Here is a 16,545-nt window from a genome sequence, read left to right on the forward strand (position 1 = left end):
CAAAATGATGTCAATATATCTAGACAAAAAGAGGAAAAGTCATATATGTCCTTTATACTTTCGCTCCTTTTATGATCCACTCCTGATTTTGGATTCCAAAACTACATCAGGAAACCTGACCGTGTGGCCCCTTAGGCTGGGAAATTAAATTGTGAGCCCCAGTGGGTACAGGGACTGCTATGAGTCTTTGTACGATGCTGCAGATAATGTTAGCACACCATAAGCAATGGCAAGCAATGCAAATCAAGTAAAATAGATTAACAAGTGAAAATGAAAAAAGTAAAAATAAAGGTGTGATATATTATTAGAAAAACACAAGGACTGTGCAGTCACTGACTGTGTTGTTAATGCAGGAACATATGGCAAGGCCTGGAGCCACTCTACTGGCTGTTTCCATTGGCATGTGTTACTGTGGAATCCATAGAGAAGTAGCCAAATAGGCTAACTTAGAGAGGCACAAAAATATGGTATCTGTGTGTCTCTGTTTCTCAGTTTGCCTCAATTGATCTATTCATCAATCCTTCATCTGCATAAATGTTATATAGATTCCACCAACTTGAGGCTTTGTTCACATCACCGCTCAGACTTTCTGTTTTCCTGCTCCGTTTAGGAGCAGGAGAACGGAAAGGACGGATTCGCCACATAACCGAGCCGAACGGAGCCTACGGATCCTATAGACTATAATGGGGTCCGTTAGGTTTCCGCTCAGAAGATGATTTTGGGGCAGAGACAAAAGTTGTGCATGCAGGACTTTTGTCTCCGATTCAAAAATCTTACTCTGAGCGGAAATCTAACAGACTCCATTATAGTCTATGGGGTCCGTAGGCTCCGTTCGGCTCAGTTATGTGCCGAATCCGTCCTTTCCGTTCTCCTGCTCCTATAACGGAGAACGGAAAGGCTGAACGCTGATGTGAACTCAGCCTAAGCGGGCAGTTTGCTATATAATTCGTTTCAAAATGTTACTTGTTTTTTTTTAAATCTTATAATGAATACTGAAGCGTTGGTTAGCTTTTCATGAAAATTTTCGACATGCTTGAATGGCCGCTCATTACATCACATTTATCTCCTTGGTGTGGGAGACATTAACAGCCTTATGAATATTCATGTCCTCTGGTTAATTAACTTAATTGTGGTGCAGAAAGTGCTTTCTCATCCAAGGACATTCTTTATTTCTGTCTTGCAATTTTCGATTGGATTCATCATCCTTGCTTGATGTCTGAGCTACTTATTTTCCTGAATTGAATCATATCTAATATAAAAGTCATGTGCAGTCTGATGGCACACCATTTATGTGTCGGCTGGAGTAACGCGCCATTCCATTTAGGTTATGTATATTTAGCTGCAGATTGTATAGAGTCATCATAAAATATCAGTTTTTATGTTTCTCTCATAGGATAGGGTTTGTCCTGACAACTTAGGCTTCTGGGGTTCTTCTTTTTAGAGCATTCGTTAAGGAACAGACTTTAGGTGGCCATACACATTCAGCCGACAGCTATCTCGCCCAGCAACCTTCTGGCTCTCACGTACATATCCACGTTCAGTTCGGCTGAGTGTGTATGTTTTGTCAAAGGGGAGGGGGTAGAGGGGAGAATGCCGCTGGTAGACACTTCTAGCGATGGCTTATTTCCCAGGAGAACAAAAGGTTCAGGCAAAAATATTAATTTCACCAATTCCTTCTCTTCCCGACATCATCCGTTGGGGGAGAGTTGGAAGCTCTAGACTGTCAGCCAATCCCGCCATTTTCGGTGAGTTTGGCCGACAATACACTAGTGTGTATGGCGGCCTTTTCATTCTCAGACAGGCACACACTGTAAGTGATCAATGTCTCTATATAGAGGAAAGTGGATGACTCTAGAGAATGAGCATCAGGCAGGTGAGCATACAAGGTAGTTTAGGGATGGCGCCTATCTACTAAATAGGTGGACAGCTGGCCGTGGATAGCGAATGCCATATATATGATGTATAGAGGGGATGAAGATGGAGGCAGTAGGTATTGTAAGTAAGCTTGTTGTGTAGTAACGATGTCCGGCTCTACGGTGACCATGTGAATTAGCCATCCTCCGCATGGATCCTAGGTGAGTTCACACCTGTAGTCGACCATAGAAAATGATGGCAAATTCACAATCATTTTCTTTTGTAAGTAAGCACTTTTGGAATTGCTGCATACTTTTTTGATAAAGTAGATTTTACTGCTGCAACGCACTTTAGGCAGACACAATAGCAGCTCTACATGCGCTGGGTCTGTCACAGGTCTGGCGCTCCGGACCTGGTGCCCCTCCTCTGCAGCGGGCCCGGGCACCCATGTCCTGTGTATCTATTGGGGAAATGTATTCTGATTCAAACCTTACCTCATTCTGCAGTATTGCAAGGATTAAATCCTCCATTGGTTCTGTGTACAGCTGCTTCTAATGTGATAATCAGCTTCTGCTATATACGCTGTGCTATTTTTCTCATTATGCATCTGAGCAATAAATTCTGCAGAGGTACTATAATCTGCTTGTTTACATGTGTGCCAACTTCTGCCTGATTCCCAGACTTTGACCTTCTGATGCCTGTGTCTGATCACCGTACTGGCCCTTTGTTGCCTGCCCTGACTTTTGGACTTCAGCCTGTTACTGACTACGAGTTTTGCCTGATCCCTCAGTGCTTTGCACCAGTATCTCTGCCCTTTGTGGGTCAGCTGTCAATCACATCGGGACTATTCCAGGAGGTAGCGGCCTGGTGGTTCCCCTGCAGCGAAGTCCAGATCTCTGTATAGGGGTTAAAGGGTGAATACCAGGGGACTGCCAGAATAAAGCTCATAGAATTAGCAAAAAGTCAAACCAGTTGGTTTTACACAGTACATCCACACTCACCGCACATAACAGTAGACAGGTTTTGCCTGTTCTAGACCCTCTGGTTGGACTATATCAGCCACATTCCTCCCATCTGTGTAGACTACTTATGCCCATAAATATACTAGGATCCTTTCCCTAAGCACAACAAAACATAGGCACTATTTAAAGATCTGATCCAAATACCGTGAAATCTCCTAATTCCCATCCGTTCCATCCATCTCTGACAAGAACTCTATGCCAGTCCAGTGCACCGCAGCATCTTCTACCAGCTGATTGGTGGGGGTGTCGGAAGTTGGACCCCCACCAAGCTGATATTAATAACCTATCCTAAGCATATGTCTTCAATATTCAAGCCCTGGAGAACCCCATTAATAAGAAGGGATTTGTGGGAAGGCAACTGAATGAATGTTTGCACATCTGGCAGCTACTATGGTGAACTATAGTGACCGTAGGTGAATTCTCATAACAGCTGCAGTACAGAGTATCAGATTCTTATTTCCATGTATAGATGAATAGCTTTGCATTGTTTTTTTAGGCACCACCAATGTTTTGGCGTATTCCCTTCATGGTATCAGACACTCGGTAACCGCTGCATTGCACATCATTATGGGTAAGAATTATTCTTTGGCTCAGTGCAATGAGAGACTATATACTTCAGTAGCCATGTTACAAAAAATTCATTAAATTATTTGTACTAGGCCTCAAGCACACGACCATATGTGTTTTGCGGTCCACAAACTGTGGATCCATAAAATACGGATACCGGCCGTGTGCATCCCACAATTTCCACGGACCCCATTGTCAAAATGCCTATTCTTGTCTGCAGAACAGACAGACATGGATGCCGACAGCACACGGTGTGCTGTACGCATTTTTTGTGGCCCCTTTTTAATCTCCATGGAATAAATTTGCATATACTGTATTTGGTTTATTGATAACTTACCCAAAAAAAATATCCATTAGACAGTTAGTGCGTACACTAATTGCCTAATAGAAAACATCTGTGCAAGCATGACGCCCCCGCGCGCGCGGCAAGTCTCTGTTGTTTCAAACAGCAGAGACCTGCGGCTAATTACCGAAATCGGCAATAATTCCGATCACGGTAATTAAATGCTTTAGATGCCGTGATCAAGTGAGATCACGGCACCTGAATGCGCAAAAACCCCGAAGCTCACGCTTCCAGGTTTAGTACTGAAGCCCCATGCGGCCAATCGGGACTTCAGTAAATGCGCTGAATGCTCTGAATCTCTACGAAGAAATTCAGAGCATTAATGCTGCAATTCTTATTTTGGTCACCAGATGGCAGGCCAACATAAGAAATGCGCAAAATGCTAAGAAATTGTCATTTTTTAAATCGCTTATAGATCAAAATGAAAAATTCTAAAACATAATTTATAAGATCATTTATGATCATTTAAAAAGTAAAAAAAAAAAAATATCTAAAAAAATATAAAAGTTTAAAACCCCCCCCCCCCCCCCTTTCCGTATAATGAAAAAAATATACCTAAATAACAATACATATAAACATCCTGGGTATCACCGCAACCGAAAACGCGAATAATATAAAAAAAAAAAATCCAATACGGCGAATGGCGTAATGGAAAAAAGGGTCAAAATGACCGATTTGCCATTTTTTCATTGCTTCTCTTACAAAAAAAAATGAAATAAAATGTGATCCAAAAGTCATGCATACTCCAAAACGGTATCAATAAAAACTATGAATTGTCCCGCAAAAAATGAGCCCCTAAACAGCTCAGTAGACATAAGTATAAAAAAGTTGTGGGGGTCAGAATATGGTGATGTTAAAAAAAAAAAAATAAAGAATCTCTCAAAGTTTACATTTATTTTTACACTATTTACACATTAAAAAAAACTATATATATGGGGGATCGTTGTAATCGTACTGACCCAGAGAATGAAGGGCATGGGTCAGTTTTGCCGTAAACAAAACGTTGTGGGAACAAAACCTGCAAAACGGTGGTGGGATTGAGTTTTTTTTCCAATTCCACCCCATTTGGAATTTTTTTCTCGCTTCCCACTACATTTTATGCCATAATTAATGGTGGCATTAGAAAGTACCACTTGTCCCGCAAACAATAAAAGCCCTCATACAGCTATGTGACTTGAAATATAAAAAAGTTATGGCTCACGGAAAATAGGGGGAAAAAATTAAACCGCAAAAACAAAAACAAAAAAATTCCGGTATCTTAAGGGTTAAAGACGACCTTTCACCTCTTTCTGACATGCCTGTTTTAATAGCTTCTTGTATTCCCCATGTAATAACAATTTTATGACTCTATGTTGTGCCATTCCTTTAGTATTTCTACTAGAAGTTATGAATGTATTGCTAGCAGTCTGCGGTAAGGGTACAGAGGGGAGGTAACCAGTTGGAGGTGTACCTGTCTCACTCTATCCAATCAGTGGTGCTATTTTCAGACTGTGCAGGGACACACCCCTAACTGGTTACCTCCCCTTTGTACCCTTACTGCAGCCTGCTAGCAATTCATTCATAACTTCTAGTAGAAATAATACAGGGACGGCACAACATAGAGCCATAAGAATAGATGCTCCAGAACTGTTATTTCACAGGGAATGCAAGAAGCTATTAAAATAAGCATGTCAGCAGTGGTGACAGGTTCTCTTTAAACACTAGGTGTGAATCTGGCCTTAGAAATGATTGTGAGACAAATTTTAGTCTCTTTCCTTCAATAGAAGTGCATTCATGACAGGTTCTAGATGGTATAACCTGTGCTCCTCCACCCAATTTTTCTAGCAGTCATTGTTTTAAAAGGTTACATTCTACAATAGTCTGATTTCTTCAGATTGTTTCTATTCCCATATGTATTGTTGTTCAAAAATGATATGTACATTTATTTATTTTTTACGTTAAAATCTAACATGTTTGCCTTGAAATCACAGGGAACATCCAGCCGGTTGACGCCTGTACTTTCAGCACTGATGACAAGCTTCTGCGATTTGGCTTTTCGTCAATGTTTGGATTTGGAGGAAGGACTCTCGCCCTTGCAGAAAAGCATCGCTGGATGCCCTCTAGTCAGAGAGGCGACTTTGCAGTTATTAAAACACTTGCAAATCTAAAGTTGGTTAATTTTTCGATTGACTGCATAGTTGTAGAAATATTCACATTGATAAGCGTGAAGGGTAACTGACAAGTACAGTGTATTGGTACATTCTTTATGGTACAGGATGTAACATGATGATATATGAACATGGCTATTATATTAGGTTTTGTTTTATAGCTAGGATGTTTTAGGCTTTAGCTCAATGACATAATGCTATTAGCCAGGGGCAGACTGGGAACTAAAAGTGGCCCTGGAAAAAAACTTACAGTGGCCCCATGTTGTAGGTGGGTCCAAATTGAAAGAAGGCAACATAAGCATATTTTCACACTTACGTTGTTGGATTCCGGCAGGCAGTTCTGTCGCCGGAACTGCCTGCCGGGTCCGGAAATCCGTATGCAAACGGATATCATTTGTAGACGGATCCGGATCCGTCTGACAAATGCATTGAAATTCCAGATCCGTCTCTCCGGTGTCATCCGGAAAAACGGATCCGGTATTTATTTTGTTCGCATGTGCAGACTGGGAATCCGGATCCGGTTTACCGAAACACTGGGTACCGGATCCGGCATTAATACATTTCAATGGCAAGTGTTCCGGAATTTTGGCCAGAGAAAATACTGCATCATGCTGCGGTATTTTCTCCGGCCAAATACCGTAAAGGGACTGAACTGAAGACATCCTGATGCATACTGAACGAAATGCTCTCCATTCAGAATGCATTAGGATAAAACGGAAGCATTTTTTGCCGGTATTGAGCCCCTATGACGGAAGTCAATACCGGAAAAGAATAACGCTAGTGTGAAAGTATCCTAAGGCAGGGACAACAGAAGTAGGAGGGCCAGCAATATGATAGGGCAGAGCAATATACCTCTCTAGCTGAACCAAATACCACAGTGCAGCACAAAATGCCGCCACCTGTGCCACAGTATTCAACTGTATAGCTGTCCTGAGGACGTCGGTACAGTTGACTTCTGGAGGGCTACTGGCCAGGTGAGTAGGAGAGAATCAGATCCTTATGTACCCAGCTAGTGGCCATGAAGAGGGTTTGGGTGGCCCTCCTAGGCATAGGCCCACCTGGAAATGTCGCTGTAGGGTCTATGGCCAAACCGCTCCTGCAATTAGCTTAGAATATAGTTGCGTCAATATAATGGTAGGAAAATGTGACGAAATTATTCGAAATGATTTGCACAAAAGTCACATGAAAGAATCTATAGATAATTTCAATAGCGTGCAGCATCTCGGATGACGATAGGGAGGCTTGTTTCCGTCGTGGCCTGCTATTGGCTGCCCCCCTCCCCGACGCCAGATGTTTTCATCCGCGTGACGGGGAGATGCAGCAGCGGCCTTGCGGCCATCAAAGTCAAGCGGGTGCAGGGGCGCAGGTAAGGTAACCTCTGTGAGGGGCCTGGGCATATGAGGGGGGCATTATCGGTCTTGGATAACCCATTTTAAGTGAATCCATCACATTAAACCTTTTTATGCATGCTCACAAAGGAAAGTCTGTCAATTATTGAATTTGTACACCACTAATGAACCCAGTCGAGACAGGAATTCAATCAGCAAACTATACTTATTATGCATACGTTATACTGACTTGTATCAGTTTTCTCAACTCTTGGTCCCTAACCATATTGTACAGTACCTTATGAGCCACCTTCAAGTTTTAGTGATGGTTGGGGGCACATTCAGCTACAAAGTGCAGGAGCAACTTACTAAATATTGGCAAACAGGAAATCACAAGTTTGTAAACATTTGAAGATATATATTTCAGTGGGAAATTTGACCATAGTATTATATCATCTACATGTCACTGTTTGATGGTTAGAATGTGTAATAACATCAACTGCCGGAGCATATAGTCATAACTCAGGACTCCAATGATAAGCCACAAAGCAGGAGGTCATGAGCCACATGCGTCTCCCGAGGCACTGCTTGGGGACTGTACATAGGACTTTATGGTCTATGCAGCTTTTATAAATAAAACTGAACAATTTGTATGTATTTTTATATCTGGTCTAAACCATCAACCAAGGTTGTCACATACTTAGATGCAATTTTACTGGTAGTAACCAGTCCTGTATTTGTGTTTCATTTCTTTTACAGAGCGGATAGCTGTCATTTGTCATTTTTGCCGATAAGCAACCAACAGTTACCATTCCACCTCAAGTAAGAACTTACCTCCACCATGCACTAGATACTGTAATTACTTAGATTTGAAGAAACTGCTGAAATATTTCCTTACTCTTGGTTCTCAATTATGTTGGTGGGTTTCATCACAATTTCCATAAATTTTAATGGCAAGAATAGTACATTATGTAGAGGTATTGATTTTGTCAAAAGTTGTCCCAACCTAGTGGACCTCCTTTAATTCTATGATTTTTTTGGGCGACCGTTTGGCTTCATCAGACACTGGATATGTCACTGTGGCATAGCCATTACAAATGAAAGCTGTAACTCTAGTGTGAACTTTGTCTTAGAGGGAATATGTCAGCACAGTTCTGGACTACTATCTGCAGTAATACTCGAGTCCAGATTGCCTTTTTTTAGTTTCCTTCTGGCTCCAGTTTCCCTCCTCTCAGCATTTAAACCTGCGCTGAAAAGCACAGTCCAGACTGCTGTGCCTTGCTAATATAATGGAGCGGACTCCTCCTGTCCCAACAATGCATTTCAGCTCGGCTTCAGTCCCTGAGGGACAGTAGGAAAATAAGAAATAGAAATCTGGACTCCTTATTAGCAGTACTACCTATGTATTAATGCGAATAAAAGTCCAAGATCATGGTGTCAGATTCCCTTTAAGGTCCATTCACAGGTCCATAATCGGTCAATGATCATCCATAAGGAAGCCCGTTCCTGATCCTTGTCCTGTGTAAACAAGGCGGTGATCAACCTGATGGACCTGTAATTAGTCAAGGTACAGTAATCTATTATAATGCATTGCAAAATGAGTCATAAAGAATTGGACATATCCGTCTTGAATAAACAGAGAATTTCTTAATGTAGTAGGTATATAATAAGACTCATTGCTTATTTATTGAAAAATAATTAAAATAGATTTATAGACTATAGATTAATGTTAATATTGATACTTTTTTTTTTTCCTCGTAGAAAGAACAACGAGGATAATTCCTTCAAGTCCGGTAAGTGTTATTTTAGTGTAGTCGCTGTATGTGATGACTCATGACCCTTTCCCACAGACTGATGGTCGGGAATAAGCATCCTTACCCCTGTTTTTTCGCCCTATCATGAGCCCATCAAAACATGCCACCGATTAGCCGCCGTCAGCTGGTTGGATCTTTTATGTATAACAATAATTGTTTGTGGGCGGCACATCTCCCCATGTAAACAGGTATATGGGGGATGAATGATCGTACTAACAATTCTTTATCCTCCATACAGTTCGCAGTAATTTTTAAATGGGTGCTGATTGACTTATTATTTTGTTGCCCTTGTAAAGGGATCATTACTGTATCTAAGCTATAGTGAATGTGTGGCACATTTATGAAAACTTGTGCAAAAATAGTGAAGATGTTACCCGTAGCAACCTATCTGATCGCTAATTTTCTTTTGCAACATTAATCTGATTGGCTGCAATACACCCACTTTATATTGGTACAGTTTTTGCATATATAGGTGCCTATTGTGTTTTTCTTCTTTCAGAGAGCAAGGATCAGTGGCAGCACATCCAGGGCCAGTTACTGAATGTCAGCATTATGGCAATCCCCTGCCTTTGTCCAATGGCCCCTAGAGGCTTGGCACCTAATACCAGGTCAGTAGAGGCTTACAAGAATTACACTTCCCCAACGCCGCCAGTTTGATTTAAACCTTTCTAAAAAACATTTCTGCAGATTGCTCAAGGATTCATGGTCTCCCAAGATAGGTTGCCGTCAGTCTAAAGGATTATAAGCAATTATAGGATCTGCAAAATTAGGTCAAGTAGTCTAGCTGGAATATTCCAAATATAATTACTGTGATCGTATTACTGTAACAGCAGGCCAGGTTACAACACGGATATCCTTACCAACACTTCTTCATAGCGGAGTGCAGATATCAGAAGTGTTACCCCATCCCTAAATAATACTTATATACGGTTAGCCAGGACTCCTTGCTTTATTGGAAATGCAGGTGCAGTATTTGTATTGCGTGTTAAAGGGAATACATCACCTTTTTACTAATCAGAACCACAATCTGATACATATTCTTTTTTTTCTAATATGTTTTTTTATTCTTTTATTGTACTTTTTTTTATGTACATAATTATTATAGGGGTGTCCATTTTACCTGAGTTTCTGTTAGCAGCATTCAGAGATATGTTTTATGGACTCTAGGAACCTGTAGTTTGGAGGTGATTTGAGTGACTTCTATTAGAGAGTGTTGTAAGCATGCTCTGTGACTTGTGCAGGGAGGGGGAGAAGGTAAGCTGTGACTATTACCTATTTTCAGTGGTGGATCCTGTCTTACCTGCCTCCAGCTTCATAATTACCGTATTTTTCGCTTTATGAGAGACCCCCATCAGACCTCAGATCAGCCCCCATAGTAAGACCCCCGTCAGACCTTATATCAGCCCATAGTGAGACCCCCATCAGACCTCAAATCAGCCCACATAGCGAGACCTCCATCCAACCTTATATCAGCCCATAGTGAGACCCCCATCAGACCTCAGATCAGCCCACATAGTGAGACCCCCATCAGACCTTATATCAGCCCATAGTGAGACCCCATCATACCTCAGATCAGATTAAAATAAAAAAACATCTCTCACCTGTCCTGCGCCGCAGCTCTTCTTTATTTCCGGCAGAAGTCGCGCTCCCCTGTCTTCCCGGCCGGCACTGCTCTGTCACCTGACTGCGTGCATCGTCAGGTCATAGTGCGCGCACTACGTCCTGACGCTATACGCAGTCAGGACAGTGCAGCGCCGGCCGGGAAGACAGGGGAGGAGTGAAGACTAGGAGGGTGAGTATTGCAAGTGCTTGCAGCGCTTTACGCCCTACTCCCGGCACCTAAAGCATACTGGTGAGTGCTTCCACTAGTATTCACTTTATAAGACGCACGGCCATTTCCCCCCCACTTTTAGGGGGGAAAAGTGCGTCTTATAAAGCAAAAAATACATTAAGTTTGATCTTTCATTATAATCATGCCTGTGATTATAATGAGGTGACTATTGAAAAGTGGCAGTCTATTGTGAGGCTCAGTGGTGTGAAAACTACAAGATTTCAGGATTATTTTAAAATATCACAGGGAAATTATAACAAACATTACCAACACATTTTGTTAATAAAATATGTGCAATATAAAAACTTGATTTGAACAATCAGTAATTTGAATTTGGCAGTATATTGTCATAGGGAACTCCTGACATCAGATGTAAGTAGTAAAAAGATTTGGACTGGTTGGATTTCAAGCTGAGCAGACATTAATGTTTATGGGGCAGTTGGATTTGATAGCTGTTGGTAGCTTAGATATATGACCAGCGTATGGGCTATAAAGTAGGTTATTTTCCTGGAAATCATCGACAAACTGCTGATGGATCCCTTTTGTTTAGTTTTTTTGTCTTTGTTTCATCCCATTATAGTGTCCTTTTTACATTGTGAGGTTCACCTGACTGCCTGGTGGACTCACTAAAGTGGTTTTCCAGGATTACCATGGTTTTTTAACAGATACACCCATATATTTGCCTACCTCATGTACCGTACATTTTACCCCAATTTTTTTTTTTTCAATTTGAACTCCCCAGACCTGTTTTCACCATGTAAACCATGACTCTGGTTGGTTTCCATCCTGAATGTAGCACTTGCTATATCCAACCAAACCCATGATGCACTTCTCCTTTCTCTGCCACAGAATTAGCACCGCCCCTGACACCCAGCTAGTTTATAGCTCCTCCCACCCAGCTGGTTACAAAGACATCCCCCTATCACTGCCCCGCCCATGCACATAACATTACAGGAAATAAGAAAGAGCTGCCTGCACATGGTCATGTGACCACATCCCAGAACGGGAGATAGGAGCAATAAAGGTACAAGAAATACGTCACCAAATTTCAGCTACCTTCATAAATTATTATTTTAAGGGATGTTGATGCCAACTGGAAAACCCCTTTAAGGCAGATCTGTCAGCGCAATATGCTGCCCTATGCTAAAAAAAAAACAAAAAAAAAAAAACAAACAGCATATTATTATTACAGGTCTGTGCTACCGGTAGCTATAACTACTATGAGCCCTGAAAGAATACACTGACACATACTGTAGTTATGGGTCTGGTGTATTCATTCACTCTCCCCGCCTTTTCCCACCCCTCCATGCCTCAGGACAATGATGGAATACTATAGGTTCTTCAGTTTGTGTCCAGTGCACAAAGTAGGACCTTAGTTTTACGTGACTGCTGCACAGGGTATGTTCTGCCGTGCTGTAAATCTCAGTATTGTCCATGGCTCAGGGTTAAAGGGGTTTTCCTGGCTTTTAATAGTGATAGGACATCAATATTAAAAGCCCCAAGAACCCCTTTAATGTTCATGCTGTCAAATATCTATTACAGACTACAGGAAGGTCTGAGATTTTAAAAAAAAGCATTGGACCATGATGAATATTATAGGTTATATTATTAATGATCTCATCGTTTTATTATCTTCTCTTTTAGGTTAAATGATGGCACAATGGCACTGATAATTGTACAAAATACTTCCAGACAAGAGTTTGTAAAGCATTTGAAGCGCTACGCCACTCTGAAAAATCAGGTAGGGAAGTAATTGTTAAATACCGGGCAGATTAATGCCGATGACCTCTTAAGAAGTCTTTACTCCCGCGGACCCATCAGAGTACATTAGCCATTATGTGACAGGTTTGGAAGTTGCCAATCAGTTTAATGCAGCTTAGTCCATTCTAATCCACCCCTATACTATGTAGAGCAGGAAGCCAAGGATATACTTTAAAATAAAACGGGTGTATAACATACAAGTAGGTCACTACCTAATACAGCATGTGACCAAAAACAATGTAATAGTGATAAATATGTTTTAAAGAGGGCCTGTCAGTGCTCCTGTTTTAGAAAATTCCTGTATTCTTTATAAATTGTGTTTGTGTGTGAGGTTAAAAGATATCCACAGTGTTCTCCATCACAGTGACCTCTACAGCATCCCGTCCTTTAACAGTGACCTTACAGTACCGTGCTCCCTTAACAGTGACCTCACAGTACCCTGCCCCCTTAACAGTGACCTCACAGTACCCTGCTGCCTTAACAGTGACCTCCACAGCAGCTGCCCTTTAAATAGTGGCCTCCACAGTCCCCTGCCCCCTTAACAGTGACCTCCACAGTGCCCGTCCCTTTAACAGTGACCTACACAGTGCCCTGCCCCCTTAGCAGTAACATCCACAGTCTCCTTAACAGTGATTTCTACAATAACTCGCCCCTTCAAGAGTGACCTCCACAGTGGCCCGCCCTTTAATTGTGACCTTCACAGAACCCTGTCCCATTAACAGTGATTTCCATAATAAACCACCCCCTTAGTGACCTCCACAGAGCTCCGTTCCCTTAAAATGTGACCTCCACAACACCCCGCCCCCTTAACAGTGACCTTTACATCACCCCCCCTTAACACTGACCTCCTTAGCAGGCCATCCCCTTAACTGTGACCTCCACCGTTCCCAGCCCCCTTAACAGAGACCTCCACAGCACCCACCCCTTTAAGAGTGACTGCCACAGTACTCCGCTCCCTTAACAGTGACCTCCACAGTACACTGCTGCCTTAAAAGTGACCCCCACAGCAGCTGCTCCTTTAATAGTGACCTCCACATTCCCCTGCCCCCTAAACGGTAACCTCCACAGTGCACGCCCCTTTAACAGTGACCTCCACAGCATCCCGCCCCCTTAACAGTGACCTCCACAGAACCCGCCCCTTTAACAGTGACCTCCACAGTACCCCATCTCTACAATGATTTCCACAATATCCCGCCTCTTTAACAGTGACCTCTACAGCACTCTGCCCCTTAACACTGACCTCCATAGCGAACCGTCCCCTTAACTATGACCTCCACAGCAGCTTGCCCCCTTAACTGTGACCTCCAGCACTCCGCTCCCTTAACAGTGTCATCCACATCGCCCTGCCCTTTTAAAGGTGACTTACAGCAGTGAAGAAAAATGGCTGGGTTGTTATGGAAACCTGGTGTAAAACTGTGTTCATATCGAAACTAAAGGAACTGTGAGCTTCTATTGGCTAATAAGGGTCATGTGACCGTGTGTATGGCAGTTGGGATATGAGGAGAAAGACCTGCAGGCTTCTATTGGCTAATGCAGGTCATGTGATGGTTCCATATTTGGATTTTTGGGAATATCTCAGGAACGGTACGTCCTAGAGAGCTGAGACCCGGCCTAAATCCTTTCCGGACACTTGATGCACCTGTGTGCCAAATTTGGTGCAGATCGGTCCAGTTGTTTGGTCGCGCATAAAGAACAGACAGAAACTCATTTTTATATATATAAGATATATATATAACTTTTTTTTTCACTTAGTGCAATCGTTTTTATCAACGGTGAGACGGGTGCTGTTAAAAACGTGTTCATTGATTTCAATAGTGGCCTGTCTAGCCATGAAAACAGCCAAAAATAGGACATGTCCTATTTTTGGCCAGGCGGATGTTACGACTGTAGGTAAGGACAGGCAAGGACAATTATCCCTAATGCTAGAACTCAGCCCACTTTCCCTACCTAGATAGCTAGACTGCAACTGGTTCACTGTCCCTACGCGATTTAAGTGCAGAGACAGACAAACAACAAAAGACATGCAAACACAATACCAGAGTTGTACATAAAAAATTGTTCAGAACCAAACAAGAGACAGAGAGTGGTCAGAAGACAAACTGCGATCAGAACCAGACGGACAACGCAGTACCTAATGAGAAACAGAGAGGGGTCAGAAGACAAGCCAGGGTCAGAGGAACGAGCAATCCAGTAAGCACAGGAACAAAGAACCAGAAACAAAGCTGGTGAGTCAGAGACTATCGCTGGCACTGGTGTATGGCCCGGGAGGGGTTTATATAGGGAGCTGAGTGCCTGGATCAGAACCTGATAGGGCCATTGACTCGGCAGTCCATTAGTCAGAAACAGTAGTACACAGTAATAGAGCAGCTGAGTAATCGACCCACTGCTAGTCTAAGTTCCCCAGCACACACCCACTATGGGGAGAAACAGAGCATTGCATCCTGTTGCTATGGATGCTGTCACATCACCAGGGGGCATGGCTGAGCAGCGCGTCCCTCCCGATGCAGCTGCGCTGGGGCTGTGAATCACTCCGCCAGAGCCCTGACAGGTAAGTTTCTAACAACAGTATTAATAAGCCATTAAACAAAATTGTCATGTGAATACCCCCATAGACTGCCGTGGTCACATGACTGTTTTTCACTTTCATGTTTATGCAGCCTGTGTACCCACACCCCTTAGAGGAATGGTAACATCCAGTTCTTACTGTAAACATACATTTCTAGGAGGAATAACAGAGAGTTGGCGCCATGTGGAGTATAAAAAAAGATGCTCCAGAATTGTTACTTTGTTACTAACCAACATGTCAGTGCTCACAGGTCTTCTTTAAAGGGATTCTGTCACCTGTATTTGACAGAGCTTTTAACATCGTCAGTCTGCTCGTTTTGTATTAAAATATACTAGTATTACTACGCTAAGTGTTGTCATTTGTCTAGAAAATCGCTTTTATTATTATGGTAATTACCTGAGTAAGGTGCCCACGGGGCTGTCCCTCCGGCTGTTGGTGCCCAGCCGCACCCCTTCTCCTGGAGCCCAGCACCGCCCCACTGCTAATTTATTCACTCCTCATTGCCGGCTGGCGCATGTGCAGTGAGGGCCGATTCCAGGCGCTGAGATGTGTATCCACGGCGCATGCGCGAGCTTATGGCTCAGCAAACGCATTCTGTGGATACACATGTCAGCGCCTGGAATCGGCCTCACAGTACGCACTGCACATGCGCCCAGCCGGCAATGAGGAGTGAATAAATTAGCAGTGGGGCAGTGCTGGGCTTCAGGAGAAGGGGTTGCGGCTGGGCACCAACGGCCGGAGGGACAGCCCCTTGAGCACCTTACTCAGGTAATTACCATATTAATAAAAGTGATTTTCTAGACAAATGACAACACTTAGGGTAGTAATACTAGTATATTTTAATGCAAAACGAGCAGACTGATGATGTTAAAAGCTCTGTCACTAAAATCCAGGTGACAGAATCCCTTTAAAGTTGTACAATTTACACTTGTTATTTTTTTTTCTCTAGTTTGACTTTCCTTTTGTTCAAGCTCACTTGGTTAAAGAAGTGAAGCTCTGCCCTCAGAGCATTAATCACTGCGGTAATGGCTTACATGAACTTAGTGGAGAAGATCATACAGGGTCTAGTGAAGATGTTCATCCATGGAATATCGATGGAGATTTACTGGAAGCGTCTTCTGAAGTTCATGTCCGGTGAGTAACACCACACAGTGATAGAGTATACAAGTATGAGCAAATAATAGGCAAGACTCTGTAACTACCTCTAGTTCATTTCCATGTTAAAGTAGGTAGTTCTCACCGTTACCAATGAATGCAATGGAAGATGTTTGGATCTGTGACGTCTGATGTTAGTATAAAATGTTATATTTTA

General features: G+C 42.6%; 1 protein-coding gene across 1 annotated transcript in view; it reads left to right on the top strand.

Annotated features, from left to right (window-relative positions):
- Positions 1 to 16,545, top strand: part of CERKL (ceramide kinase like) — a 139,874-nt gene that overhangs the window by 119,970 nt on the left and 3,359 nt on the right. Inside the window, exons 6-12 of the mRNA XM_040441505.1 lie at positions 3,373 to 3,447; positions 5,757 to 5,934; positions 8,021 to 8,083; positions 9,023 to 9,054; positions 9,575 to 9,683; positions 12,551 to 12,647; positions 16,183 to 16,367. Of these exons, the coding sequence (XP_040297439.1) occupies positions 3,373 to 3,447; positions 5,757 to 5,934; positions 8,021 to 8,083; positions 9,023 to 9,054; positions 9,575 to 9,683; positions 12,551 to 12,647; positions 16,183 to 16,367 (739 nt within the window). The remainder of the gene's footprint in view (positions 1 to 3,372; positions 3,448 to 5,756; positions 5,935 to 8,020; positions 8,084 to 9,022; positions 9,055 to 9,574; positions 9,684 to 12,550; positions 12,648 to 16,182; positions 16,368 to 16,545) is intronic.

This window comes from Bufo bufo, chromosome 7 (genome assembly GCF_905171765.1).
Source record: "Bufo bufo chromosome 7, aBufBuf1.1, whole genome shotgun sequence".
Lineage (NCBI taxonomy): Eukaryota > Metazoa > Chordata > Amphibia > Anura > Bufonidae > Bufo > Bufo bufo.